The 23,106-nt window shown below is 39.7% G+C and overlaps 2 protein-coding genes across 2 annotated transcripts in view; one reads left to right on the plus strand and one right to left on the minus strand.

Annotated features, from left to right (window-relative positions):
- Window positions 1-3,792: 3,792 nt before the first annotated feature.
- LEAP2 (liver enriched antimicrobial peptide 2) lies at window positions 3,793-4,797 on the plus strand (the record flags this gene model as incomplete). The annotated part of the gene is made up of 3 exons (XM_081230611.1): window positions 3,793-3,849; window positions 4,058-4,197; window positions 4,505-4,797. 3 exons carry the CDS (start codon window positions 3,793-3,795, stop codon window positions 4,539-4,541), a joined length of 234 nt encoding a protein of 77 aa, XP_081086737.1. The 3' UTR covers window positions 4,542-4,797.
- Window positions 4,798-5,383: 586 nt separating this feature from the next.
- Window positions 5,384-23,106, minus strand: part of AFF4 (ALF transcription elongation factor 4) — a 97,725-nt gene continuing 80,002 nt past the window's right edge. The window contains exons 18-21 of the mRNA XM_081230592.1: window positions 16,183-16,276; window positions 15,276-15,319; window positions 13,938-14,158; window positions 5,384-11,208 (exon numbers count right to left, since the gene is read on the minus strand). Coding sequence (XP_081086718.1) covers window positions 11,081-11,208; window positions 13,938-14,158; window positions 15,276-15,319; window positions 16,183-16,276 — 487 coding nt within the window. The 3' untranslated portion in view covers window positions 5,384-11,080. The remainder of the gene's footprint in view (window positions 11,209-13,937; window positions 14,159-15,275; window positions 15,320-16,182; window positions 16,277-23,106) is intronic.

Genomic DNA, 23,106 nt, shown 5'->3' on the forward strand with positions numbered 1-23,106 from the left:
TGAGTCCTTTGGCGATATCAGCCCGAAATCAAACTTACCCTTTCTTAACCCAGACCAGGCACTGAGCCTCTTGGTCTGAAACCTTTTATCCCAGGAGTGCTCTACTGAGAAGACTGTTCTATAAGCCCGTGCACGTGCTAAGCTTCTGCTTTTGGATAAAATTGCTAAAGGCTGCTTTAAGCCTGTCTCTCACCAAGGGGCTTCCCTCTCTACGCTTGGAGACCGAGAGCTCTGTGTAGCAGGGTCCTGCAGGGGGTGGTGTGGGGCTGGTGGATGGTGTGGAATGTGAGTTATAGCTCAGTGTTCCTATACATGATATGTATGGGATCTGGGATCATATTATGGTTTATTCTATCTGTAGAAATCCATAAAGAAAAATGGGTGAGGTCTCTTAAGAGGGATCACTGTTGTGGGCCTCTGTGCCTATAACCCACCCACCTGGAGCCTCCAGCCAGGGTGTGGCTCCTTCACCTGCTGCTGGGGCACAATCACGTGTTCATTTAGCCCTTCTTTTCCCCAGCAGTGCACCTGGTCCCACAAGGGCTTTTATCTCTGCAGAATGCGGCAAAGGGCTCTTCCGTCGGCCAACACAGTCCCAGAGATGCAGGCCCAGAAGTCCATGCCAGTTCTAGCCAGCAATTGAGCAAATACACTTTGACCCTTTGTTGAAGTTTTACCTGGAATAGTCTTTCCATTTCAGAGGCTTTCATTTTTCATTAGGCATCTCCTGCTCAGGGGCAGCAAAAAAGTTTCCAATTACTGTCAAGCCCTTCATGATCTCCCCTCTACCTGGAATGTGTTTCAAATAGCTGCTCATGTAGCTACACACTCTGTCTCCCGTTTCACCCTAGGCACTTAACCTCAGAAACAGAAAATCCCTCAGAGTTGTATTCAGAGTTTCCAAGCTGTAAGCTATCAAACATGCTTCAGTCTCACTTTGTTCTTCTAAATTAATCATTTGAACCCCCAAATGTCAGTGCCTGAGGGGCCTCAGAGATATGCTCCCATCTCATTGACAGAACAAGAAACTAAAGCCCAAAGAGGGGCAGGGCTGGCATCTGGTCAGCTACCCTACCTGGGCCCCTGGCTCCTGCCTCCCAGCCAAGCATTTCTCCTTATGGCCGCCTAGACCTTTCTACTGGAGGAAAGCACATGTACTTTGGGTTGATTCATTCAGCAAAGTACTTGTAGAGAGCCCCTAGACTTTTACAATTTTTATTTTTTAATGTCAGGAATAGGCCACAGCTACTCAAGGGATGTGGGATGGCTGTGGACAACTTCTGTCACTTCGGTTTAATGCTGTTTGGATGCTGCTTTGCTTTTAAAAGTTTGATTTTGCTCCATATTTAAATAAAACAACTACAGAGTTTGTAGACACATGAAATACTCTCCCTCACAGTGATTCCTTCCACAGGCAGTAACTAATGCATCTTTTCTTTTGGGAGGAGGGATGGCATACAAAATAGAGGCTTAGGGCTTCCCTGGTGGCGCAGTGGTTGAGAGTCCGCCTGCCGATGCAGGGGACACGGGTTCGTGCCCCGGTCCGGGAAGATCCCACATGCCACGGAGCGGCTGGGCCCGTGAGCCATGGCCGCTGAGCCTGCACATCTGGAGCCTGTGCTCTGCAACGGGAGAGGCCACAGCAGTGAGAGGACCGCGTACCACAAAAAAAAAAAAAAAAAAGATAGAGGCTTAAGGGACTTCCCGGGCGGTCCAGTCGTTGAGACTCTGCGCTTCCACCGCTTCCACCGCAGGGGGCGCGAGTTCCATCCCTGGTCGAGGAAATAAGATCCTGCATGCCTTGCGGTGAGGCCAAAAAAAAAAAAAGAGAGAGAGGCTTGAGCTACAAAGTCTTCTGCAGTGTCGTCACACCCATGACGATGAATAGTCCTTCTTCCCGTGCACAGAGGGGGCCCACAGCCTCAGGCCCTTATTCTTGGCTGTCGTATTGGCTTTATAAGTTAATACAAAAGGCTACTTTGATTTTCCTTGAAGTACAGGAAGGCAGAAATGGAGGATTAGGAGAAAGTATCCGTCTTTGGAATCAGCACTTTCCAAATCCCATTTGGCACATCAGTCTATGCTCGTTAACGGGAGGCTGGCACTCAGTCCACAGACCCAACTGGCTCTAGGATATCACGCTGTTCAGTCTTTCACTTACTTAATCAGATTTGTGTTCTTACCCAGTGTTCACTAGGTCACCACACAGCCTCTTCCCCACCCCACAAAAGTTCTAGTTAAGCCCCTACTTGGGGTCATTCTGTATCAAAGCTCAGGAGTAAAGGGAAGGAACAGCTAACTAGTCTCAAAATTGCAGGACTGCTTAGGTGAGTTTGGCATAGTTCTGCTTCTCAATGTTCCTTAAGTGCAAGCAGTGGTATCTCCCTCCAGGCCTTGCCTGGTCCTGAGAGGACTGGAACCAGGCAGACAGATCTGTGGAGTCACACCCCGCCCAATCCCAGCTCTGAGGCCCACCATACCACCCTCTTCTCCCTTGGCAAGAGGATTCGTGACTATCCTGTTCCACCTTCAGCTGTGCCACATCTCCTCCACTTTTCCTTGGGGAACAGGCAGGCCCTCACCACATATCCAACCTGTGAAGATGAGAAGGGCTTTGGGAAGAGGTAACAGCCAGGTGTTCAGGGAGACACAAGGCAGAAAAAAAATCTTGTTGCATTTGTCTTCTTGGCTTTTCCTTCCAGGTTATAGGAAAATCTGAAGTCCTATTTATCTCCTTACTCAGAATTCACATCTTTCCCTACAAATTTATTAAAATGTCTATGTCATTTAAGGAGTACCCATAACTACTCATGGTTTAGGTACATGCTTTTTCTTGGTCTAGAAACTTGTGTTGCTTCCTACTTAAGGTGACAATGCTTTGGGCTTTGGAGAGATCTCAGCCCTATGCCTGCTTCCCTGAGGCTGCTGGAAGGATGTGCTCTGTAAAAGGCCCAGTCAGCTACTGGCAAGAAAGCTAGTAATTCAAGGTTGACAATGTTTATCACCACCATCAAGCTCTCTCACTGATTTAGGGGCCCCTGCTATCTCCTCATTCACATTTTAAAAAAGGAAACAAAGTCAACCTATACTTCTTCATTCAATTCACCCATGATTGAAACACCACCAGTCAGTCCTGATTGCCCTTCCCCTGGGAGATGGCAGGTAGGCCAGACTTTGAACTTTCTGAAGCTGGGTTTCCATTCTTTACAGAGATGATGTGGAACAAATAATTAGGGTGATAGTCCATCTATACAAATGGGGATCCGGGGCACTTGTAGACCATGCTTGCTGAAGTATCCTCCCACAGAAGGGAGATAAGGGCCTTATCCAATTGCCTGTAACAAAATAGGTCAGTGCTTCTTTCCTAGACAAGGCTGAAAGGGGTCAACACTATTTCTGAAGACCTCATTATTATTCTGTTTTGACTGAAGTGATCTCACTAAGCTATTTTGGAATCAAAACGTGGCCAGGTGTCTGGTCTCCCTCAATGGCTTCACGTGGCTTTTCAAAGGGGAGGAGGTAGTGCTGACTTTTGGCAAAATGGGTGAAAAGGTCCATGCCAGCAACACGATCACTCAAAGTCCAGATGAGGGATCAGTAAATACTACATGCATGAAAGGCAGGCCTTGAGCACATTCCTCTCTGGTAGACATTAACTTATTAAATTGACCCTGATTGCAAACATAAACTTTGCCCCCATCTCACTTGGCAACCATACAAGAGGCAGAGCTATCTATAAAAGGAAGTGGGAACTGTCCCCAGCCTTCAGGATCCAATATCCCATCTATTGAGATGTGGCACCTCAAACCCTTTGCAGTACTCCTGGTCTGCCTGCTGCTGTTACGCCAGGTAAGAAGAGAAGGATACATACGTGGGTGGGTGGGGATGGTAGTGGTGGTGGAAGAACTGTAAGCAGACCTTGAGCGCCAGACTCAGTCCTGAGGAATGGACCCTCTGCTCTGAGTCTACAGCATCTGTGGGGGGGATCATTATTCCAAGTTGTACAGCAAGGCTTCAACTCTTCCATACCTGAGGTGAATCTGTCTTTGTCCTACAGGTATATGGCTCCCCAATACCAGAACTGAGTTCAGCAAAGAGAAGGCTGAGGAGAATGACCCCATTTTGGAGAGGGGTTTCCCTCAGGCCCATTGGAGCCTCCTGTTGGGATGATTCTGAATGTATCACAAGGCTATGCAGGTACTCCACAAACCTGGGCCCAAGAGGCCTGGGAAGCTGCGCAAAGGAGCAATCAGCACATACACAGACCCAAAAATAAAATTGGGGTGGAAAAGTGCCTGGGTTGAGGTGGGAGCTCCACGGGGGAGAATCCCTCAAGAGTTAAAAGCCAAGAATGGCTCCACACAGGTGCCATGAAAGAGTAGTTCCTTTCCTTTCTTCGCTCTACCCTGAGATTGGATATCAAGCAGAGGAAGGAAATGCAGTAGAGGTGGCTCTGGGCACTGCCAGACCTCTGTCTTAAAAATCACCTTTTCTTTTCCCTTAGAAAAAGACGCTGTTCCCTAAGTGTGGCCCAGGAATGATGTATATACACCAGGGGAAAAGAGGACAGCACTTACCTACAACAATGCTCCGTTCTATGGAATATTGATTAACTGTATTTGGTTGGAGGCACTTAAGTGAAGCAATGTTATGTTTTTAGATGTTTAAAGACAGGTGTATGCTTTAAATTGGTCTCCGTTTCTTCTTACAATGTTGATATGCAGATAAGCATAACTAAACTTGTCAACTTAAGAGTTTATTTTTCTATTTATACTATTAAATGTCTCAAACTGAAATTCTGGCAGCATGGAATTCATGCTTTTGAGGGGAAGAAGGATTTATTTTGTATATTATAGAAAACCCAGCATTGCCTAATAATGTGTTAACTTCTCAATCTGGAAAGTGCAGTGAGAGTTAACATTTCTTGAAGAAATAAAGAACACAATGGCAGGCTAAAGGCAAAAGTTTACTAATAGCTAGTGATTAACCTCGGCAAGTTCATAAACTATGGCCCTGGATCCTAACCCTTCACTCCATGTAAAGAACATTTCAGTGAGATGTCAAAAGACAGGCGATAATGGCACTCAGTACCTGACGATGTGCCCTAGTTTGTCTATGAACAGAGAACTGGAAGAAAATGAAACAATAAAAGCCACCAAGAATAACAAAAAGGATGTGTATGAGATTTCTGTTGGAGCAGGGTGAATTCTGATCTATGCAGAAGGACCCATGGCCAGCCAGTTCAGAATTTCTATAATCAGAAATTAAGACCTGGACTGATGGGACCAGACTTTTAAAGAAGAGTAGCACTGGACCCTAAAATACAAAACAGAAATTACACGAAAAGGGCAAAGTAGGAGTTGAAGAAGTGTAGAGAGCAGTGTTTATAAACTTTAATACAGAAAATCTATTTGATATTTATTAAACTTCGTTTCTCCAGCTATGGTTTGGCATTATACAAAGCATCTTAATGACACAGTAGAGTTAAAAAGATCTTTACAAATTGAAATGTGATACCCTTGTCTCCAAATATTTTAATTGCCATAAATTTGTTTAAAAATACACATTAAACGCATGTTTGACACTCTAAACTTTCTATAATCTCAATACCACAAAATACATATAATATACTATACAGATGTGGAAAAATCTAGTTAGTATATAATACTTTGCTCACCATTAACAGCTTTGTTATGTGAAATGCACATACTGACTTAGAAATCCTAGCTTTTGAGCCCCAAAGTACCTCTGAAATTTTAATGTATTACAACAAATAAAAATCACAGTATATAATTGGAATTTTGGTTGAAAATGTCAGATGCCTAAATATTTTGGATAAAAGAAATGTAAAACAAAGATCTGGATCATGTACAAAACAAAGGCATTCTATCAGACACTAACAGTACCTTTCTGCAGAATCAACAAGGCTTTTATCAGCGGCATTACCTCCCCTCCAAAACCCTCCCCAAATATCAAACCATTACTCACCAAATAATTTTAATTTCAAATAAAAGGATTTTCAATAAATATATAAGTATTTCCATCCTCCATATACAAAATTTCTTAAAACCATTCAAAACGGAGGCTAGATAGAAATTTTCATAACTGTGCTTACCAACCCTACATCTGGTCCTCAAGGGTGATGCCTTTTCAGGCTCTACCACCTGGGCCAGCTCTTTTGGTGAGCCCCGTCCCGCCCCGCCCCGACCCCAGTACTGCTGAATGCTCATGTCAATGACTTGCCAGGTGTGTGCATAAAGTTGTAAAATGGGGACACTTCTTGAACAGCAACAACAAACTCAACAGTATGGATAATCATGGCATTGATTTGAAAGGCAGCATTTCCAAATAGATATTTTCCAGAGAGGAACACAGCAGGTAGAAAATTCCAATGGATAAAAGCTGCTTCCTATGTGGAAGCAGTAAGAGGTCAAAACTGAATATTACTAGAATTTCTGGGTGGGAGCTTTTTTCCCCATGCTCATTTAGAGAGCTTTTTAGCTGTTTCTTTTTAAAAATGGGAATTTATGCTTAGCTGAGCAATGGTGGCAAGGAGAGGTCCAAGCTGACATTCCTGAAAGTCAACTTCATTATATGATGATTACTTAGGTCGCTATTTTAGGTTGCTTAAAGATTGTAAGACTTGGTTTAGACTTAACTCTAATGCCTTATTCTGTGACCAAATTCTATCAAACAGAAGAGACTGAGATATTCTTTCCATTCGCTTTTCTGGAGACTGTAAGTTCTTTTTAATTAACCATATGGTTCAAGTAAATAGAATCTGTATCTGCTTTACCAACTGTTAATAACTTACTTCCTATCACTTGTCGGCTTAGTTACAGGGTCTAGGGGTCTAAAATGAATTTCTCTATTAGTGAATATGTGAAAGATATGCTCACAAACATGAACAATTTGGCCTCTTGTCACTACATATTCTAAGTCATTCAATACTTATCTCTTCTATTTATTTTACTGAATAGCAACCTTAGATGTGCAATATTATTTATTATTGGAAAAAAGTCTGCCTCTCCAACACATAGGTAGATACATGAAATTGAAATGAAATCTGTGTTCCACGTAATTAGGGAATATGAGTTATAGGAATCTATATGGAATTGAAATGTTTTGCTTCCCATTTAGGAAAAATAAAAAATCATCACAATCTGCCTAAAGCATCATTCCCAGTAGATGTTCGTGGGACCCAGAGGCAAACTTCTATAATTCAAAATACATTATGAGGCCCTTTTGTTCAATTAGCAACTGGAAAATTAAAATCCTTCCCACCCTGTAAGAGCCCTATTATACTACGGAAGGACTCAAATATATTTTAAAAGTTAATTTACTACAAATCATAGTAATTAAGCTTTAACAATCTAAAAGGAATATACATTGCACCCTTGAACATTAATATTCAAGGTGTCAACAAGAAAGTGTCTTAGATCAATTTAATAAATAATGTGGAAATAGTTGCACTAAGCTAAAATACTAAACACACACATTTTTGACAAACTAACTTCATGTTTTCATACATACATACATACATATATATAAAGTGTGTATGTGTACATAATTTTAAAATCCAAAGTCGCATACCCTCACACTTAGAAGAGTGCACAGCGTACCTCTCCTCTACACAGCTAGGCATCACTGACTGGAGCGATCACGGGCTGTGCTGAAACTCCGCAGAGTGCTGCTGGCCTCCAGAGCCAGAAATTTCACTTAGAACAGGTGTGTTTTGTAAGCTCTTGCTTCACAATGCAAGCTTATTCAATAAGGTAATTTCTCGAAGTTACTGTCATTAAATATAAAAATGATGCTGTCTGATCTAGCTGATTAAAACTTTCTTTAATGAAAAGAAACAAACAACAATTAAAAAACAACAGCAGCAAACCTAATAAAGCCGTAAGTGTGTCGCTCAAAGTGCAACCCAGATGCCTGTGGATCCACCAGCGTGAGAGCCCCACAGAGCACAGGCATGTGTGGGCACGTGCACACGTTACTCTAGACAGCTTTTACGCTGGAGAGTTAAACTAGTGATGCTCAACCTTCTCTACTCTTCAGCAACTACAGCTGTAAATTTATCTGAAGTACTCGTTGCTTATAAAGTCAGTTCTTAACTACTTGCCCAGAAAAAGGTGGCACTGAGGCAAGAAATGGGCTGAATGCTCCCCAGCCAGACTGGACCTGGGCTGAACTCAGGAAGCTTGAATCACCTGGAGGGGAGTGCTCCCCACAGCCCAGCCTAGGCCGGGCAAGACTATACCATGTGACAACTTCATCCACCGTAATATGTTCGTTGGTTGCCTGTAAAGAGTCCAGTGGGGTAGGCTACTGTCTCCTGGCATACAAGTGTGGTCTTAGAGCAGTCAACAGAGTAATTTTTTAAATAGCTGCTATTTTTATAATTAACTATATTAAATACAAGTCTCAGACTAAGTAAGTTTTTAGCTATTTTTCAAAATCAGTTGTAAATAGAGAACACTGAAGACACCTACTGAGGAAGAAGGAATGGTCGCCTGTGAAGGAGTGCAAAGTATGTGCTGGAACAGATGAAGACAGACAGAACTTCTGAGGAGATGGACACAGAGGAGAGGGAGTGGTGTTTCCAGAGACTATTACACTGAAAATTCAATTATTTAGAAAAGGATTTTGATCCATTGCCCATTACCACCTGGTGGGAAAAACCCTCAACAATGAAAAGCTTGTAAAAATTCATTTTCCAAGAATTAACACAGTTTTAGAGAGAGAGTACTTTAGCACAGCACCAAAAAACATGCAGGAAATTCTGCTTTAACAAATTATCACTGTGATCTGGGAAATGCTCCTGCTACCTCTCAGGACCCACAAGAGACTAGAACACACTGGAACTCAGAAGTGCCCCACTGGCTGCTGTTGCTGGAAGTCTAAAAGCTCAGAGGATACTTTTTCCATTTCTAAGATATCACGGAAAATTAAGGAATCAGAGTCAGAGAAATCAGAAAAGAACACGACAAACATCTACTTGATTAACTGTGGCAAGTTTCTTACTGAATAACAATCACTGAGAAGCTGTCCTCTTAAGGAAAACTGTTCCTAAAACACACTAAGATTAAGTTAGCAAGGTATCAGAGGCAATTTCTCCAAGGGAAAATTGTTAAATTCTGCATAATTTGGAGATCTGAATCTTCAGTTATATGCAAAAACAACTTGAGGTACAAAACCATTAAGAAGCTCTCTATGAGGCCACAGGACAATGAAAGTTCACTAGCTTCATAAGTAAGTGTAGACTCAGACACAGAGGAGTCATTATACCACTGGGCTTGGAGATTTTCTATCCCTTCTTTCCCATTTCAAGCCTTAGCAATCATCTATAAATAGCAGGGCAATCCTTTTTTCTGATTGGATGGATTCATTTTTGAAATTGGGAGAAGGACAAACTATTTTTTGAAGCAGCATTACCCAATAGGTTAGACTAAGTCATGTACCAAAGCATTAGCTTTTCTGAAAGAATTGATCTTTATGTGACCCTAAAGGATGATTGAAAAGGAAAGAGAATTTAACATTATTACTACAGAATACCAACCATATGGGTGATCTGCAACTAGTGTAAAACTTCATCTGTAAACAACCCATAGACTCTTCATTTAAAGGTAAGATTTAAGGCACACCAGATATGATAGGGGCACTAAAAACAAAAGATAGAAGGTATATTTCTCACTTTTGACTCCTATATGCACCTTATAGGGAAAGGTACTTTGATATACAACTCTTACAGAGCTGGCTTCTCAAGCTCTACCCGTTTCCCTTCCCTTCCCAAGAGAATTCATACTGAACCAAGTTAGGTACTTTTCTAGTGTGAATTTTCTGATCCCATCAGAAACATACATCATTGATGAGGGCCTTCATAATACAAAGGTAGTAAACACAAGACAGGTTTAAAAGGAGAAACTGATCATCTCTACATCAGGCATTAGAGCTCTAAGTTGTATAGCAAAAGCACACACACCAAAGCTCCAGCCCATTCCTACACCAGTCACTGAATGCTCCTATCAGAGCATCACAACCTAGTGTGGGAAAAAAGTTTTAAGTTAGAATTCTGAAGAGAGATTTTACCCTACAAACATCATCAATGCAAGAGATATAGGCAGCAACGTTCAGGAGTTAGATCATCCTTTGTTCAACAGTAACTTATTCTGTTTCAGTTAAGTGTCAAATTATTAGTAACAAAAACCCCCAAAAAACAAAAAACATGGTTTTAATAAAATCCATAAGGTTCAAGATTGTCCTTTTATGAAACCCTTCACATGCTATGCTTCTCCTAGAAAGTTTGCCTGCCCTCTTTTGTAATGCATTAAATGCAAGTTATAGTCACCTTGTGATTGCTATAGTGTTATTAACACATGTTCACAGTTCTTGAAATAATGCATACCAAATCAGAAACATTTCATTTTACATCCACGTAGAACGCCATCTTCTCATATTTAAGTGATTTTTCATGTGTAGAAGAATATCCTTAATACTAAGTATAAATTCTGCAATAATAAAATTGTACTTAAGATCTGAAGTAATATCAGGTAGTAGGTGTAGAAAGAACATGTCCACATTCTAGATGAACCGACTCTTACTCTTAGAAGAGTTACCACAAAAAGACATTATTTTTAGGTAACAAAGCTCCCAAAGTATATAAATAAAAATGCCTACATTAAATTTACACAAAATATTCAACAGAGTAAATTTATAGGCAGAAATAACTAAGTTTTAAACTAGCCCCAATCTGGGCACTTAAAAAAATTAAAATAAATAGAATTTCAACTGGTTAGTTATGAATTGCAACCGAAATGTCAATCTTATTACAGATCATTGTAACCAGCTTATCAACGTGCTGCAGATTTAAAAGCATTTAAATAATTTTTCATATTGGGAATATTGAAGGGGTCAAACTACATGATGGCTTTGGGTTATGAAAAACAACACATGAACCAGGGAGGAGAAAACCATTCCTCATTCTTAGTGTCGACTAGGTGGTATGCTATGGCAGTTTTCCTTCGTGATGTGACACAGTGTTGTGGAGAAAATCAGAGGCAACAAGAATGTGTTCAGTTCAGGATATCAACTTGGCATCCTGGCGAAGCCAGTGCAGTCCCTGCCGGGTATAACGAACTAGGTCTGTCATGATGCTTGCGTTAAAGATGAGAGGACCCATTACTTTATCCAGTTCAGCAAAGAATTCTAGAAAACCAAAAACACTTATTAAATGATGCACACTCTTTTGAATCAGTGCTTTATAAAGTTTTTAGTCTAGACTGTAAAATACTATTCATATAAGGTAAAAAGCACTCCCTCCTGCACTAAAATAACTCTTCGTGTTTTAAAACAAATCATCCCATAGTCTCTCAAGTTATATTTTTTCCCTAAGTCACGAAACATTTTTAAAAGACTATATGGTCAGGAATTAAGAGTTATACATATAGACAAAATGTCACTGATGGAAATTGCTAGTATGCAGCAAACATTATTAAAATGGAGACCTAATTCTACAATGTACTATTACTCAAAACATTCTCTGTGTACTGTTTTTCTATAAGAAGCAAGTGGTACAAAAAAGGAGGATGTTATCTGCATTTTTCCCGATAAGAGCCACTGTGAGGTTAGACAACCTTTCTGCTATAATCATATGTCATGCAACTTTGATACATTAAATCTCATGTTTTAGACAGTAGTTTAAAAATGTAAGAGACAGAAATGAAAGGATTCTTCCTAAGTGAACAAATACAGACTGATGTGCATGTAAGGCAGGGTACAGAGAGGAGGAAGGAATGATAATATCCTGACATTTGATCCCAATGCAATTTTGGAAGAAGACGGATGTAGGTAGGACTCAGTAAGGAGAGTTTTTACATGTGCAGTGATGACAAAGACCTCAGTATACTTAAACAAGATAAGAAGTAATCAAACAGTTGAGGAGAAAAGAATCTTCTTTATAGAATTCCAGCTAATAAATTCCTGATGAATTTTCTGTTTCCTAATGGAATAGCACATGTAGGTGATGACCATCAATGGATGCTAAAAGCCTAAGTTAAAGTTTAACAGGGAATCTTAACATCAAACTGAGCCAGGCCGACACCATCTGAATGAATCAATGGTCAAATCTTACTGACACTAAAAAAGGGATAACCATTACATGCCTCATAATATGATGTAATAGGAAATATGGAATAACACCTATGAAAAGTTCTTACCTAAAATAATGAACTTGAATCTAATCAAGTCTCAAGATATAACTATCAGCATGAACGAAATGAGGGGGACAGAAGAGCAAGCTAAATGTACCATGAAGAAGTAATCAGCCACATCTAGACTATGACACATGCTATGCTGCAGCTTCTCCTTGACATCAATGGCATGCCCGCACCCCCACCCCCCCAAAAAAAGTGGAGGAGAGGGAGATACTTAAGAGACTGATGAATGAATGTTTGGATCCTGTTTGAAACAAACCCAACTGTTTAAAAAAAAAAAAGGCATATTTGAGAAAATAGGGAAATCTGATGGGAGACTATGTCTTAGATGACATAAAGGAGTTGTTAATTTCGGTGGCTGTGATAAAGGCATGGCGGTCATGTTTTTGAAAACTCCTTATCACCTAAGGATGCATACCAAAGTATGTTCAGGTGAAATGTCGTATCTGATACATGCTTTAAAATACACAGGGTAAAGAAAGGTAGGACGGGGGGCGGTGGGGGGCAGTCGGGGGTGGGAGATAAAACAAGATTAGCAAAATATGTTGTTGAAGCTGAACTTGAGTAAAAGGGACATGGGGTTCATTATACCATTCTCTTTCCTTTAGTCAGTGTTTGCAAACTGCCATACAATAGGTAGGTGGGTAGGTAGGTAGGCAGGCAGGCAGGCAGGCAAGTAAGTGTTACTGTAAGCAAGGAGCCGGGGAGAGAAGCAAGAAAGTGAGGGGGGAAGGGATGGAGGGAGGGAGGGAAAGGAAAGGAAGAATGATGCTAGAAAACTGGCATCAGGGAGAAGAATGTAAAGTAGGGATGACTTAAGAAGAATTTCAGCTTTGTAGCCTTTCCTGAGTAGCACTGATAATATTTAAAATTTTAGAAACAAATTAGGTTTTCAAAAACACAACTTTTTATTGCATGTTGTGGTTCCCCTTCTACCCTTCTCCCACCATTATCCCTCTTTAGGGATAGGAATTTTTCATTTTCATCTGATCACCTGTTCATGCTATAAGTATTTAAATATACTCTGTGACAAAAGGACACTTGATTGATTGGCTACTTCAAGTGTTTCTCTACAAAGGAACTGCCTGAATAGATGCTACACACACATATTTACTAAAAATATCTACTAAAATAAGATGGTGTTTATCTTGTACTTTTCCAAAGATCTTTAATACTCCCTAATTCTCAGTGTTCTTAGTTTTAGAGATAACAAACAGGGTGCAAGGCCTCAAATGACCTAATATTAAAGAATGCTGTAAGTCTATTCATTTTGTAGTCTCTTTTATCATATAAGTTTCTTCCAATATACCTAAAAATCCAATATGAACATGCTTTCTTATATATTAAACATCTCATATGTACAAGATGTCTGGATGTAATCCTATGCCCATAGCCAAATTTACTGTTAACCATCCCAGAGTAGAATCTACATTTTATTACTTTTACAGTATAAGCTGTAATTAAATTTGCCTGAACAAAGGCGTATTTGTCTTAGACCAAAAACTATTTTTTGTTTAGTTTGTGTCACCACTATAGTGCAAGGTATTTTTTGACTGAATTCAGTATATTCACGATTGATAAGCAATGGCAATCAGCAAACTGATTGTCATTAACTCTAGACTAGATAATAAACTAAATGCATACCAGAGACTTACTTAACTATATCATAAAAGCTCTTTTTAACAATTCCATCATTCAGATTCTCTCCAGAGACCTCCCTACCTTTCTGCTCTTTGGAAAGCTGTTCAGCTTGGTCCCAAATTTCGGTGGCATAGAGGAAGTTGGATGTAACCTGAACATAGCTGGCTGCCATGTGGTGGATCCTCTGTGGAATGGTCACTGAAGAACCACTTGCTGAAGCACTACTGGCCCCAGAAGAATAATTTCCCGAATTGCCTGGTGACAGCTTTGGAGAAACAGGGGAAGGCATCCCAGCAGCTTTGCTACACACAGAGAAATAGGAAGTTTATTCATATGAATATGGTGAATGTGAGGAAATCAGTGTACTACTGGCTCTTCCTACATGAAGACTTTTAAAATTTAAAGATTCTTTTAAACTAGAAGAGTTTCGAGAGAAGTACAATTTCTTTTAAATAAATACTTAGCTCACTGAAGACCACTGCAAATTATCATTTTATCTAGACTCTTTCCTCAACACACTTTGCACCTATTCGGGCAAATAATTAGGTACTTTCCAACTGTTTCATAGAAAGCTGGGTGGATTAACAATTAACACACACAAAAATGTGGTAGTAGATGGAAACATCTTACTTTGAACTCCATAATTTCTGGTACTTTCCTAGCTTAACCAACTTATTCAGAGATGACAAAGAAGAACAGCTTTCTCAATCAACTGCAATCATCTCAAGCTTCCTGTCAATTAAGCATTTCCTAGAAAACACATGTTGAAATCTGGCCGGTTCATTTCAGCAGTACTAAAATTTCTGAAAAGGCCCAAGACCATAAAAAAAGGAAAATCAAACAGTAGTTGAGGGGAGAAAAGCTATTTGTTAAGAATATTTTTATCTGCACATTTCGCACTTTAAATGTGGTTAAGAAAATACATTAAGGCAAAAGACAGACTGTCGATTAGCATAAACAAAATAATTGAACAAATAAACTTAGAAAAAAAAGATTTCATGGTGTTTTTCCTCCTTTTTGTGGGTGGGTGGGCAGGGAGTGATGTGGGAATGGAGGAGAAACTGTAATCATGCCACTGTTATTAAATTCGTGTCAAAACATGAGTAAAGATAAGCTCAAGGTGATGAAAACCAGGCTAGCCATAGAAATCAAACTGTGAGAAGGGTTGAGGTACTGTAAAAAACTTAGACTTCTGCAGGTGAAATGTCCCCTTTTTAATCTTTCTAAGATCATGTTCATGATATTTTCAACTTAAAAAAAAAAAAGAAAAAAATACTTTAAAAAATACATTATTAGACATGGCCTTAATTTTTTTTTAAAGTTGTCATCTTTCCATTTTTGGAAAGTGGCCAAACCCATTCCACTTTTACATAAAAATAAACTTGTCATATAATATTTTATAGAATAAAATTTACCCACCTTCCCAAGCCTGGTGATGGTGCTTGAGAATTATTATAAGAATTCTGTGGAGAAAAGAGAATGTACTTAATAAAAAACAAAAACAAAAACAAAAAAAACACTACTTATGAAGTATTAAATATATTCAAAAGCATTGGGCCAGTACTGATCTTAAGAAAGTTTACAAACTTAAGAAACCAAAATGTGTGTGTGTGTGTGTGTAAATGTGCAACAGAAGGAAGTTATTTAGATGGGAGCCGGGGTGTTCTGGAAGACTGAAAGGGAGAGACAAAGAATGAGTAACATTCAGATGGATAAAGAACAGGGGGGAAGGCAAAGAGAGGTAAGTCATACTATGTACAAAGGCTGCAGAAAAGAGAATGTATATGACCCATATAGTTTATCTACAGCAAAGGTTTAGAAAAGGAACGGGAGAATGACAGAGAGAGAGAGAGAGAGAGAAATCTTGAGGGCCTTGCAGGTCGGGGTAAGAATCTTTGACTTAACTTGACCCTGCAGGGAATGATAAGCTACGAAAGGGTTCCAAGTCATAATCAGGGCAGAATTTTAGGAAGACTTATGTAGTGCTATCATGAAAAAACGTATGAAGGTATTTTAGGAAACTAAGAGAATAGTTTAAGGAAGGATGGTAGTGAAAACAAAAGACCATTTAAAAAGTATAAATTAGGTTTTGTGATAAAAATAGGCTACATCTACTGAAATATTATTAAGAGCTACTGAATATGGCTACATAGGTTCTACAATCAGATACGTGTGCAGTTTAAACATCAAACTATTTGAAAGTTGCCAAATAGTAGCTTCTCCCCTGCTCTGGTAGGGAAAACATGAGGGCACTTCTGGGGTGGAGATAGGAGACTTTATAAATTTTGTCCCCTGGGAAACAGATACTCCTCTTTTGCACACTTACCTTCAGGTGCTCTGTTAGTGTCTTTGAATACTTCAGAGCAGTTTCTTTCTTCAGTTTGAATAGCCTCAGGTACAGCAAAGACTGGCATCGCAGGCTAGCCAATGGAAAAGGGCAGCTTATTTACCAGGACAACAGACTCTGGCCACATCTGTATAGACAACCTTTGCATAGTGCCAGACTACATGATTGGCTCATGTGAGCAGACCATGGCATAAGAACAACAACACTAACTCTTAGGCAAAGCCAAAAGATGTGATCTTCTTATGGTACATACCCTAGGGAGAAGAAGGAAGGGGAAGAGACCTAGGACTAGCCTCCTGTTTCTTGACATTCAAAAATCAAAACCTTACCCACAGGACACCAACATGTTATTATAACATATGGACTCAAAAAAATCCCTGCGGGAAAATTCCCTGGCAGCCCAGTGGTTAGGACTCAGTGCTTTCACAGCCACGGTCTGGGTTCAATCCCTGGTCAGGAAACTAAGATCACGCAGGCCACGTGGCACGGCAAAAAAAAAAATCACTTTGGGGCAGAATCTCTACATCAAATTACAATATAAATAATGTAAAATAGTAAAACTAGGAACTCAACTATGAATATCACAATTCTATACATCTTTATTGGAGTATAGTTGCTTCATAATGCTGTGTTAGCTTCTGTCGTACAAAAAGTGAATCAGCCATATGCATACATATATTCTCCATATCCCCTCCCTCTTGAGCCTCCCTCCTACCCTCCCTATCCCACCCCTCTAGGTCATCGCAAAGCATCGAGCTGATCTCCCTGTGCTATGCTGCTGCTTCCCACTAGCTAAATATTTTATTCGGTAGTATATATATGCCAATGTTACTCTCACTTTGCCTCAGCTTCCCCTCTCCCCCGCCCCATGTCCTCAAGTCCATTCTCTATGTCTGTCTCTTTAATTCCTGCCCTCCCACTAGGCTCATCAGTACCATTTTTTTTTTTAGATTCCATATATATGCATTAGCATACAGTATTTGTTTTTCTCTTTCTTACTTCACTCTGTATGACAGACTCTAGGTCCATCCACCTCACTACAAATAATTCAATTTCATTTATTTTTATGGTGGAGTAATATGCCATTGTATATATGTGCCACATCTTTTTTATCCATTCACTGTTGATGGACATTTAGGTTCCTTCCATGTCCTGGCTATTGTAAATAGTGCTGCAATGAACATTGGGATACATGTCTCTTTTTGAATTATGCTTTCCTCAGGGTACATGCCTAGTGGTTGGATTGCTGGGTCATATGGTAGTACTATTTTTAGTTTTTAAAGGAACCTCCATACTGTTCTCCATAGTGGCTGTATCAATTTACATTCCCACCACCAGTGCAGGGTTCCCTCTTCACCACACCCTCTCCAGCATTTACTGCTTCTAGATTTTTTGACAATGGCCATTCTGACTCGTGAGAGGTGATACATCATTGTAGTTTTGATTTGCATTTCTCTAATAATTAGTGATGTTGAGCATCTTCTTATGTGCCTCTTGGCCATCCATCTTCTTTGGTAAAATGTCTGTTTAGGTCTTCCGCCCATTTTTTAATTGTTGTTTGTTCTTTTGATATTGGGCTGCATGAGCTGTTTCTACATTTTGAAGATTAATCCTTTGTCCGTTGTTTCATTTGCAAACATTTTCTCCCATTCTGAGGGTTGTCTTTTCGTCTTGTTTATGGTTTCCTTTGCTGTGCAAAAGCTTTTAAGTTTAATTAGGTCCCATTTTTATTTTCATTACTATATGAGGTGGGTCAAAAAAGATCTTGCTGTGGTTTATGTCAAAGAGTGTTTTTTCCTATGTTTTCCTATAAGAGTTTTATAGTGTCTGGTCTTACATTTTGGTCTTTAATCCATCTGGAGTTTATTTTTGTGTATGGTGTTAGGGAGTGTTCTAGTTTCATCCTTTTACATGTAGCTGTCCAGTTTTCCCAGCACCACTTATTGAAGAGGCTGTCTTTTCTCCATTATATGTTCTTGCCTCCTTTGTTGTAAATTAGGTGACCATATGCGCGTGGGTTTATCTCTGGGCTTTCTATCCTGTACCATTAATCTATACTTCTGTTTTTGTGCCAGTATCATACTGTCTTGGTTACTGTAGCTTTATGGTATAGTTTAAAGTCGGGGAGCCTGATTCCTCCAACTCTGTTTTTCTTTCTCAAGATTGCTTTGGCTATTCAGGGTCTTTTGTGTTTCCATACGAATTGTAAGATTTTTTGTTTTAATTCTGTGAAGAATGCCATTGGTAGTTTGATAGGGATTGCACAGAATCTGTAGATTGCTTTGGGTAGTATAATCATTTTCATAATATTGATTCTTCCAATCCAAGAACATGGTATATTCCTGCATCTGTTTATGTCATCTTTGATTTCTTCCATCAGTGTTTTACAGTTTTCAGAGTACAAATCTTTTGCCTCCTTAGCCAGGTTTATTCCTAGTTATTTTATTCTTTTTGTTGCAATGGTAAATGGGAGTGTTTCCTTAATTTCTCTGAGTTTTCGTTGTTGGTGTATACGAATGCCAGAGATTTCTGTGCATTAATTTTGTATCCTGCACCCTTACCAAATTCATTGATTAGTTCTAGTAGTTTTCTGGTGGCATGGCATCTTTAGGATTTTCTATGTATAGTATCATGTATAGTATCTGCAAACAGAGACAGTTCTACTTCTTTTCCAATTTGTATTCCTTTTATTTTTCTTCTCTGATTGCTGTGGCTAGGACTTCCAAAACTATGTTGAGTAAGAGTGGCGAGAGTGGACATCCTTGTCTTCTTTCTGATCTTAGTGGAAATGCTTTCAGTTTTTCACCATTGAGTATGATGTTTGCTGTGCGTTTGTCGTATATAGCCTTTATTATGTTGAGGTAGGTTCCCTCTATGCCCACTTTCAGGGGAGTTTTTATCATAAATGGGTGTTGAATTTTGTTGAAAGCTTTTTCTGCATCTATTGAGATGATCATATGGTTTTTATTCTTCAGTTTGTTAATATGGTGTATCACATTGATTGAGAATATTGAAGAATCCTTGCATTCCTGGGATACATCCCACTTGATCGTGGTGTATGATCCTTTTAATATGTTGTTGGATTCTGTTTGCTAGTATTTTGTTCAGGGTTTTGTATCTATGTTCATCAGTGATATTGGTCTATAATTTTCTTTTCTTGTGATATCTTTTTCTGGTATTGTTATCAGGGTGATGGTGGCTTCACAGAACGAATTGGGGAGTGTTTCTCCCTCTGCAATTTTTTGGAAGAGTTTGAGAAGGATCGATGTTAGCTCTTCTCTAAATGTATGATAGAATTCACCTGTGAAGCCATCTGGTCCTGGACTTTTGTTTGTTGGAAGATTTTTAATTACAGTTTCAATTTCACTACTTGTGATAGGTCTGTTTATATTTTCGAATTCTTCCTAGTTCAGTCTTGGAAAATTGTACCTTTCCAAGAATTTGTCCATTTCTTTGTGGTTGTCCATTTTATTGGCATATTGTTTTCAGTAGTCTCTTATAATCCTTTGTATTTCTGCAGTGTCAGTTGTGACTTCTTTCTCATTTCTAATTTTTTTTTTTTTTTTTTTTTTTTTTTTTTGCTGTATGCGGGCCTCTCACTGTTGTGGCCTCTTCCGTTGCGGAGCACAGGCTCCGGACGCGCAGGCCCAACGGCCATGGCTCACGGGCCCAACCGCTCCGCGGCATGTGGGATCTTCCCAGACCGGGGCACGAACCCGTGTCCCCTGCATCGGCAGGCGGACTCTCAACCACTGCGCCACCAGGGAAGCCCTCATTTCTAATTTTATTGATTTGCATCCTCTCCCTTTTTTTCTTGATGAGTCTGGCTAAGGGTTTATCAATTTTGTTTATCTTCTCAAAGAACCAACTTTTAGTTTCTATTTGTTTGTTTGTTTATTTATGGGCTTCATTGGGTCTTTGTTGCTGTGTACAGGCTTTCTTTAGTTGTGGCGAGCGGGGGCTACTCTTTGTTGTGGTGTGTAGGCTTCTCATCATGGTGGCTTCTCCTGTTGCGGACCACGGGCTCTAGGTGCGCGGGCTCTGTAGTTGTAGCTCACAGGCTCTAGAGCATAGGCTCAGTGGCTCACAGGGCTTAGCTGCTCCGCGGCACGTGGGATCTTCCTGGACCAGGGATCGAACCCACGTCTCCTGCATTGGCAGGCAGATTCTCAACCACTGCGCCACCAGGGAAGTCCCAACTTTTAGTTTTATTGATCTTTGCTACTGTTTTCTTCGTTTCTATTTCATTTATTTCTGCTCTGATCTTGATTTCTTTCCTTCTACTGACTTGGGGTTTTCTTTGTTGTTCTTTCTCCAGTTGCTTTAGATATAGAGTTAGATTGTTTATTTGAAATTCTTCTTGTTACTTGAGGTGAGACAGAATTGCTATAAACTTCCCTCTTAGAACTGCTTTTGCTGAGTCCCATAGGTTTTGGGTTGTCACGTTTTCATTGTTATTTGTTCCCATGTATTGTTTTATTTCTTATTTGATTTCTTCAGTGATCTCTTGGTTACTGAGTAGCACACTGTTAACCCTCCAGCTATTAGTGTTTTTTACAGTTTTTTCCTGTAACTGATTTCCAATCTCATAGCGTTTGTGGTCAGAAAAATGCTTGATATGATTTCAATTTTCTTAAATTTTCCAAGATGTGACCCAAGATGTGATCTATCCTGGAGAATGTACCGTATCCACTTGAGAAGAAAGTGTATTCTGCCACTTTAGGGTGGGATGTTCTATAAACATCAACTAAACCTATCTGGGCTATTGTGTCATTTAAAGCTTGTGTTTCCTTATTTATTTTCTGTTTGGATGAGCTGTCCATTGGTGTTAAGTGAGGTGTTAAAGTCCCCTACAATTATTGTGTTCCTGTTGATTTCCCCTTTCATAGTTGTTAGCATTTGCCTTATGTATTGAGGTGCTCCTATGTTGGGTACATAAACATTTTTAATTGTTATATCTTCTTCTTGGATTGATCCCTTGATCTTCATGTAGTGTCCTTCCTTATCTCTTGTAACAATCTTTATTTTAAAGTCTATTTTATCTGATATGAGTATTGCTACTCCAGCTTTCTTTTGATTTCCATTTGCGTGGATTATCTTTTTCCATCCCTTCACTTTGCCTGTATGTGTCCCTAGGTCTGAAGTGGGTCTCTTGTAGACAGCATACATATGGGTCTTGTTTTTGTATCCATTCAGCCAGTCTGTGTCTTTTGGTTGGGGCATTTAATCCAATTACATTCAAGATTATTATTGATATGTATGTTCCTATTAACATTTTCTTAATTGTTTTGGGTTTGTTTTTGTGGGTTTTTTTCTTCTCTGTGTTTTCCATTTAGAGAAGTTCCTTTAGCATTTGTTGTAAAGCTGGTTTGGTGGTGCTGAATTCTCTTAGCTTTTGCTTGTCTGAAAAGCTTTTGATTTCTCTGTTAAATCTGAATGAGACCCTTGGTGGGTACAGTAATCTTGGTTGTAAGTTATTCTCTTTCATCACTTAAGTATATCCTGCCACTCCCTTCTCCTCTGCAAAGTTTCTGCTGAAAACTCAGCTGATAACCTTATGGGGATTCCTTTGTATGTTATTTTTTGCTTTTCCCTTGCTGCTTCTAATATTTTTTCTTTGAATTTAATTTTTGTTAGTTTGATTAATACATGTCTTGGTGTGTTTCTCCTAGGGTTTATCCTGTATGGGACTCTCTGCGCTCCCTGGACTTGGGTGACTATTTCCTTTCCCATGTTAGGGAAGTTTTCCACTATAATCTCTTCAAATATTTTCTCAGATCCTTTCTTTTTCTCTTCTGCTTCTGGGATCCCTATAATTCAAATGTTGGTGCATTTAGTGTTGTCCCAGAGGTCTCTGAGATTGTCTTCAATTCTTTTCGTTCTTTTTTCTTTATTCTGCTCCTTGGCAGTTACTTTCACCACTCTCTTCCAGCTCACTTATTTGTTCTTCTGCCTCAATTATTGTTACTGAATCGGTATTTTTCATTTCAGTTATTGTGTTGTTCATCTCTGTCTGTTTGTTCTTTAGGTCTTCTAGATCTTTGTTAAACATTTCTTGTATTTTCTCAATCTGTGCCTCCATTCTATTTCCGAGATTCTGGATCATCTTTACTATCATTACTCTGAATTCTTTTTCAGGTAGATTGCCTATTTCCTCTTCATTTATTTGGTCTTGTAGGTTTTTACCTTGCTCCTTCATCTATGACATATTTTTTTTGCTGTCTCTTTTTTTTTTCTTTTGATGGTTGGGACTGTTTTCCTGTCTACTGGTTGTTTGGCCTGAGGCTTCCAGCACTGGAGTTTGTAGGCTGTTGGGTAGAGCTGGGTCTTGGTGCCGAGATGAGGACCTTTGGGAGACCTCCCTCTGATGAATATTCCCTGGGGTCTGAGGTTCTCTGTTAGTCCAGTGGTTTGGACTCAGAGCTCCCACAGTAGGAGCTTTGGCCAAATCCCCAGCTCATGAACCAAGATCCCGCAAGCCATGCAGGGTGGCAAAAAAAAAAAAAAAAAAAAAGAAAAAGAAAAAAAGAGCAGAGCAATAACAAAGAGTGAAAAATAAAATTAGACCAGGAAACTAACAGATATGTTAGAAAGAATATAAAAATAAAAATACAGATGAGGGCTTCCCTGGTGGTGCAGTGGTTGAGAATCCGCCTGCTGATGCAGGGGACACGGGTTCGTGCCCCGGTCCAGGAAGATCCCACATGCCGCGGAGCGGCTAGGCCCGTGAGCCATGGCCGCTGAGCCTGCGCGTCCGGAGCCTGTGCTCCGCAACGGGAGAGGCCACAACAGTGAGAGGCCCACGTACCGCGAAGAAAAAAAAAATACAGATGAAACAACAATCGGAAGGTAAAACAGAACCACAATAGTAAAAAAGGGGGAAAAGAAAAAGAGAAAAGGCCT

Source organism: Mesoplodon bidens, assembly GCF_964165515.1.
Source record: "Mesoplodon bidens genome assembly, chromosome: 4".
Lineage (NCBI taxonomy): Eukaryota > Metazoa > Chordata > Mammalia > Artiodactyla > Ziphiidae > Mesoplodon > Mesoplodon bidens.